At 35.4% G+C, this 8204-nt stretch overlaps 1 protein-coding gene across 1 annotated transcript in view; it reads right to left on the bottom strand.

Annotated features, from left to right (window-relative positions):
- Positions 1 to 410: 410 nt before the first annotated feature.
- The window catches only part of LOC106873000 (diacylglycerol lipase-beta), a 52706-nt gene continuing 44912 nt past the window's right edge, over positions 411 to 8204 (bottom strand). The window contains exon 12 of the mRNA XM_014920201.2: positions 411 to 2057. Within this exon, the coding sequence (XP_014775687.1) occupies positions 1895 to 2057 (163 nt within the window). The 3' untranslated portion in view covers positions 411 to 1894. The remainder of the gene's footprint in view (positions 2058 to 8204) is intronic.

The following is an 8204-nucleotide window of genomic DNA, read 5'->3' as shown; positions in this document are numbered from 1 at the left end:
ATATATATATATATATATATATATATAATGCAAAGTTAATAAGTTAACAGAATAAATATTATCAGTACTGATTGCACTACAGAGAAGAATAACAAAATACTCTTGATTTTTACCTCTGGTAACTTAATAGCTAAATACTATTAACTGAAATATTGTGTAAAGTTCATGTATTCTTCAGAAATCAATCAGGCTCCAGCAAATTGTTAAGTTCATAAATTAATTTTTTTTTCTCCAATGAAACTTCTAAACTAGCATGACACATAAATAAAATGAAAATTTGAACAATATTCTCTTCTATATCTATGTGATCACATACAGCAAATAATATAGTATACAAATAAGTAATTTGCATTAACTACCAAAATAAGTAGGTGGGTGTTTTCAATTTGGAATAAATTAGAAGGTAAAAATAAAATCAAACAATAGTAACAATTTATTTTGGGAATTAAATACATTTAAAGCTAACTTAAATTAAAAGCATTTAACAAGAGTGTTCAAAAATATAGAAAAATAAATTAAATATAAATATACATGTGAACAAAATATTGCTACAGTTAATGGCAAACAGTTTGTTGCAGTTGCCACTAATTGAATAATGCAAAAATATTTCACTACTTGATTTTTTTTTTTTAATGGCCATCAATACTAGTTTTGCATTTTGGTTTCAATCTAATTTTGAAAATTGTCTCTTGTTTTGGAGAATAAAAAAAGAAAACAAAAATTAGTGAACCTAAACACTTTCAATGAATAATTATTGACCTGTACAGAAAATGATTAAAGAGACATTTTAAAGATATTTCTTAATATGTGCAAATACATTTGTGCAGATAAAGATCTTAAATTAATTACTAGTCTTGCATAATTTTTTTTATTACTAAAGACCAATACTAAGACATTTTATACTTTTTTATAGTTTCAATCTTACTTAAAATAATACATGTTCTAAATATAATTTGTTTACATCAGAATATCCTGATACTTTTACACTGTCTTAAAGTATTTTGATAACTCCAATAACAATTTATTCTAGCTAATGCTTTAAATTTTATACTAGGTAAAATATATTGACAGAAGACATATATAAGTTTCTTTGAATCAAAGAATTCCCACCCATGCACCCCCATAGCTCCAAAATGTATGTTGTTGGCAGGGAATGACATTCCGGTTTTATCACAGTGTTTCAATGATTATATTACAAAGAAAAAAAAAAGTGGGATTATCATTGGAAGTTCAGAGAAAATGAAAATACAGTTACAATAAAGGAATTCAGAAAAATAAAAATGAAAAAATATTCATGTCTAACTATAAAAAGCAAATTTGTCGATTTTTATCAGGTAAACTTCTTGACAACAAAAACTGTTCTGTCAAATATTGCTGTACCTTTTATGTCATGCTTCATTAATTTGGAACATTTACAATATACAATTTTGTTTCTCTTTCTTTTTTTTTTCCAAATAACAACCTCTTAAGCATAAAGCTTCAGACTTTAGAGGAAAAAGAAACAGAGTAGTGACATTTATGCCTCTTTCAAAAGCATTAAAATTTTAAGTAAAAGAAGTTTGAAAATCAGGTCACACACTTCATACACTGAGAGTTTACTGCCACCCATACCACAATATCCAATATAATTTAATGAAATTATAACAGAAAAATACACTCTGTTGTACTGAAAAATATTTAGAAAGTCTCCAAAACCAATTGAGTAAAGAACCAAAAGAATAATCAGGTATAAAACAGCAGCAATTATAAATTAGAGTTAATTCATCAACCATAAGTAGGCAGCAAAATAATGAATGTCTGAATACAATCACTGACTGAAACATTTGAATATTTGTTGGTGGGAGATGAGAAATATTTAATGTAATGAGCTTGATGAGAAAATTAAAGGTTGATATCATACTTGAGCAGCAAACTCTTCATAAGGCACATTAAGTCTTTCAAGAGCATCATCTAATGAGTTGGGTAAATGATCTAATAACATCTTTGAACTGACACGTATTTCAGTATACTCGTTTGGTCTTGTCCATTCTATGTGGTACGTTGGTTTACTGAAGAAACTGTCAATTAGATAGATAAAAAAAAGGTTAAATATGCACAGATATATGAAATTAGTAGAATATTTCAATATCAAATATAACAAAATGGAAAAACATTTCAAATCCTCCTCTAAACCTGCTTCATGGTTTAGAATAAACCTTTCAAATGGTTCCTTATACTTTAATATTTGTTATATCATAATTAAAAAATAATTTTATAGGAGACAATAACTATAAATATCAAACAATATAGGTAATGAAATAAGATACAGACTACAGCATTTTCCAAAAGTAGCATGCAATTACAAATCCTGTACTTAAAACACAAATTATAAAATTCAAGGCATGAAGAAGCTCATGAATTATAAATCAACCCATTAATGAGTCTCACAGTATTTAATCTTCTATCATTTGACACAGAAACAATAGAGGAAATCACCAATCTCTGTATGGCACATTCTTTTTTTTTTGCATGGTTTTTGCAGCTGAGTGACCTTCCTATCACCAATCACATCACAGTGTAGCAAGATTCAAACTCATGTTGCCACATTGCAGATTTCAAGTCATGACATAGCAGCAGTTTGATCATGTGTGCAGTGAAGTTATTGTCCAGTCAGGAACCAGACATCACACGAAAGATTATTCTGGAAGGTCCCAGAACATTTCTTCACAAATATTATAAATGGAGTTGATTTTGAGTACCAGTCTGCTGAATGTTGTAGACATCAGGCCAGAACAACTGTCTCCACGTAAAAAGCACCATCCGAATGTAGCCGATGCCAGCACTGCCTTGACTGGCTTCCATGCAGGTGGCATGTAAAAAGCACCAACTGATCATGGCCATTGCCAGCCTCCTCTGGCCCCTGTGCCGGTGGCACATAAAAAGCACCCACTACACTCACGGAGTGGTTGGCATTAGGAAGGGCATCCAGCTGTAGAAACACTGCCATATCAGACTGGAGTCTGGTGCAGCCTCCTGGCTTTCCAGACCCCAGTCGAACCATCCAACCCATGCTAGCATAGAAAGCAGACAGTAAACGATGATGATGAGTTATAATGGCAGATATGAAGCAGTGCATGAATTTATATTCCTTGCAATGTTTGATATCCAGCTACTGTGCATATTGCAATATATTTCTTTCATCTTGCTGACTGTAAATGCATATTTGTAACACATGGCCAACTCCATATGACTTGTGCAAGAATAATAAATCATGTTTAAATGTTTGCATGTTGTTGTTCAATTATTATACACAGCCTTCCACAAACCAACCAACAACTCATTCTAGCAACATTGGTATAGCACAAGGTACAACAGCATACACTGAATACATTTTATCATGTTACTGGTCCTATGGGTGTTACTTGTATTTCCCAGTGTATTCCAGTTCTTATTCGGAGTTACTGGCCAATCCAATAATTGCTTGCATTGTAGCTTACAATATCAACATTCTAACCATTATAATTTTTCTTTTTCTTTTGCACAGTTATTTACAGCTTCATGCTATTCTAATCACCTACAGCATAGACTGAGGGTGTATTACTGTGCTACCTGCACCGCAACAACTGTCAGTAGCAAGACTTAAGCATTAACTCTATCCTCTATCAATTCTTATTCAAAATCATGATGTTCTTAAATAAGTTGTCAGAGCTACAACCAACACTGCAGAGACCACATTTCCAAGATATCTTTTACCCTTCACACACACACACACACACACACACACACACACATATATATTCATATATATGTGCAAAATCGCAGTCATGGCAGATACCGGTGTCATGCAAATAGCACCCATGCCAGTGGCATGTAAAAGCACCCATTACAGTCTCAGAGTGGTTAGCATTAGGAAGGGCATCTGGCCATAGAAACCATGCCAAATCAGACTGGAGTCTGGTGCAGCCTTCCAGCTTGCCAGCCGTGGTCAAACCATCCAACCCATGCCAGCATGGACAAAGGATGTTAAATGATGACAATGATGATGATGCATATTTTGTGTGTGTGTGTGTGTGTGTGTGTGTGTGTGTGTGTGTGTGTGTGTGTGTGTGTGTGTGTGTGTGCGTGCGCGCGCGTGTGGACAGACAGACAGACAGACAGACAGATACCAGTTAGTGACTTCAGAATTAGGACTAGAGAGACTCAGACATAAAACATGTTGGAAAAGGAGATTATGGAAGCTTAAAGACCCAGCAAACCAACAAAAATTTAGAGACATTCTACTGGAAGCCTCTGATGATAGAGAGGAGAATGAGGAAGGGACATATAGCTTAGAGGACAACTGGAAGTTCCAGTGGGAGAATTTACTGGGTGCCACTGACCAAATCTGTGGTTGGTGCAAAGTCCCAGCCAGGCCAAGGGTGACTCGGTGGTGGAACAAGGAGGTAGACAGTGCTATAAAAGTGAAGAGACAGGCCTGAAAGGACTGGGAAAACTGGAAGCAAAACTTCAGGGAGCCAGAAGGAAGGCTAGGCAACAGATTTACATAGCAAAAGGTAAGAAGTTTGCCAATTTTTTGCAGCATGAGGATCAGAAATATGAGGAATTCAAGATTGCAAAGCAGTGTATCAGAGAGAATAGAGATGTGGCCGGTGAGAAATGTGTGCTTATGGATAATGGTATGCTTGCACTTAGTGACTCAGAGAAGAAAGATCATGGAGATACCATTATGAAAAGTTGTTAAATGTGGAGAATGATTGGGAGAAGCAGAGTTTTTCAAATACTGAACCAATTGAGGGACCAGCCATCAGAACAGATAGCAGTATAATAGAAAAGGCAATTGAGAAAATGAAGACTGGGAAAGCCCCTGGACCATCAGGTAACACTGAAAATATCAGGTGGTGTGGGATACAGCCTAGCCACTCACATGGTTTATCGGGTTATTCAAGAAAGTGTCATCCCCAAAGACTGGTGTAGCAGTATTATAGTCAGCTGTTATAAGAGTAAAGGTGATGCCTTAGATAGAAACAAATACAGAGGTATCAAACTGCTGGATCAGGTCATGAAAATTACCAAGAGAGTTATATCTCAACTAATTAGAGATTAAATTAAACTAGATGAGATGCAATTTGTTTTGTTCCTGGGAGAAGTACCACAGATGCTATCATAGTGAGACAATTGCAAGAAAAGTCTTTGTCCAAAAGTAAGCCATTGTACTTAGCCTTCATCAATCTGGAGAAGGCTTTTGACAGGGTTCCCCACTCTCTTATTTGGTGGTCTCTAAGGAAGCTAGGAGTAAAGGAGTGGCTTGTTAGATAAGTTCAAACCATGTACAGCAATGCTGTCTATAAGGTGAGAATTAGCTTTGAATACAGTGATGAATTTAATGTACAAGTTACCAGAGATCAGTTCTTAGTCCGCTCTTATTCATCATAGTTCTCAAGGCCATAACAGATGAATTCAAAAGTGGGTGCCCATGGGAACTACTATATGCTAATGATCTTGCTCTTATTGCAGAATCTGAAGTAGAATTGGAGAAGTTCCAGGTTTGGAAGCAAAACCTGGAATCAAAAGGCCTTAAAGTTAGCTTAGCTAAGACTAAAGTCATTGTTAGTGAGAAAGGAGATAAGACTCTCACTCCGGCCGGCAAATGGCCCTGTTCAATATGTAGGAAAGGAGTGGGATGTAATTCCATTTGCTGCACCAAATGTAAGCTATGGAAGTATAAGAGATGCAGTAGAATCGTGGGAAGGTTATCAGATAAGGTTGCTTTCATGTGCAGCAGATGCGCAGGAACAGTAACTACTAAGAGCACAAGGGACTTAAACTCTCTCAAATGCCCAGGAGGCTCTCTTGAGGTAGTAAATAGTTTCTGCTGTTTAGGTGACCAAATTAGTAACAGTGGTGGATGCTCTGAAAATATTGTTTCTAGAATAAGAATAGGGTGGAGGAAGTTCAGAGAACTACTACCTCTGTTGGCAGCAAAATGACTCTCTCACAGAGTGAAAGGTAGATTGTATAATGCTTGTGTGAGAATGGCTATATTACATGGTAGTGAGACATGGGCTCTGACTGCAGAGGACATGCGAAAGCTGAAGAGAAATGAAGGTAGTATGCACTGTCAGATTTGCAACACCAGTGTGCATGACCAACAAAGCACAACTGTGTTGAGAGAAAAGTTAGGCAAGTGTTATACTTTAGCCTCAGGCCAACCAAAGCTTTGTGAGTGGATTTGGTAGGCAGAAACTGAAAGAAGCCCGTCATATATATATATATATATATATATATATATATATATATATATATATATATGTATATGTTTGTGTGTCTGTGTTTGTTCCCCCACCATTGCTTAACAGCTGATGTTGGTGTGTTTATGTCTCCATAACCTAGTGGTTCAGCAAAAGAGACCGATAGACGTGTGTGTGTGTGTGAGTGTACACATATCCATAATATAAGGAAAATGGAGAGTGTGAACACAGAAAAAAATCAATTTATTTACATAATAGTCAATTTCATGTCACCTACACACGTTTCAATTCCTACCTTTACTCACAATTTATAATTAAATTGTATTATGAATTTAATTGTAAAATATAAGTGAAGGTAGGAATTGAAACATGCGTAGGCGACATGCGACTGACTATTATGTAAATAAATTGATTTTTTTCTGTGTTCACACTCTCCATTGTTTTTATATTATATTATCAAAATTCTGTTCTCCTATATTGGACAGATGAAAATATAAAACCAACTGGAACTTCCTAAGTGTTAAGCACTGCTATTGAAAAAAAACCATCAGTAAACATCAAAACTAACACAAATTCACAAATTTCGGGAAAATTAATCAATATGGAGCTAAATAGGTGTACGGTCGCATGTAATGCATCCCTGTTGAAAAAGCAACTGCATTCCAGTTGAAACCTCATATATATATATATATATATATATATATATATATATATGAGTGTAGATATATATACATATCTATACATATATGTATAGATATATGTATGTGTGTACATATATACACACATCTATATCTATATATATATATATGTACACACAGATACATATAGATACATACATATATATATATACATATATATATATACATATATATATATATATACACATACATATATATGTACACATACATGCAGATGTGCATGCACACACACACACACACACATACATATATGTAAACACAAACACACACCTGGCTTTTTTTATCCTTTTTACAGTCATCTCTCCCCTTTGCAATAATCTTTGCATGTGCACCATATATTTTTTAACCATACTGTTCCTATTCTCTCTACCTTTTCACATCCTCTTTCACATTCAAGAATTTTATTTTTCAGATTTTATACCTAACCATCTTAATTCCCCACTAATTTTTTTAGACAATATAGCTTTTTCTCTGCACTTATACCTATTTTTTCTCATCTCCTGCACCATTTTCTTCCCTGTTGGGTCTCCCTACACACACCTTTTTCTGCTATGCTTTCCTCTCACCTTTACTACATTCACATTCCACTCAACACCACTCACCTCCAGTGAACCAGCTGCACCCCACAGTGTTCATACACCTCCACCCATCCTTATCTCCTTACACAGATACTTTTATGCATGCACACAACACCCAGACTCTTCCTCCCCATATAAACTCAATCCCACCTGTCCCCTATACATTTTTACCTGTCTTTCTTTTTTTTATTCCTTCTTCTTCCCTCCTTCCTACCAACATTCTTACTTTCTCTTTTCTGATGCTTTTTTTTCTTCCCCTTTCCAAGAGGAAAAAACTAACACTTTAGTGAAAATTTATTCGCCTTGCGCTTTTTTCCTGTTTTCACTCATTTATCACATACATATACACATACACACACACACATTCACATACATGTGTATGCATACACATATAAACATACATATACACTTTTATATGATGATGATATACACACACATATATACATAGATACTTATACACAGACACACATCATCATCATCATCATCATCGTTTAACGTCCGCTTTCCATGCTAGCATGGGTTGGACGATTTGACTGAGGACTGGTGAAACCGGATGGCAACACCAGGCTCCAGTCTGATTTGGCAGAGTTTCTACAGCTGGATGCCCTTCCTAACGCCAACCACTCAGAGAGTGTAGTGGGTGCTTTTACGTGTCACCCGCACGAAAACGGCCACGCTCGAAATGGTGTCTTTTATGTGCC

This window comes from Octopus bimaculoides, chromosome 3, assembly GCF_001194135.2.
Source record: "Octopus bimaculoides isolate UCB-OBI-ISO-001 chromosome 3, ASM119413v2, whole genome shotgun sequence".
NCBI lineage: Eukaryota > Metazoa > Mollusca > Cephalopoda > Octopoda > Octopodidae > Octopus > Octopus bimaculoides.
This window is presented reverse-complemented; position numbering and strand designations above follow the sequence as displayed.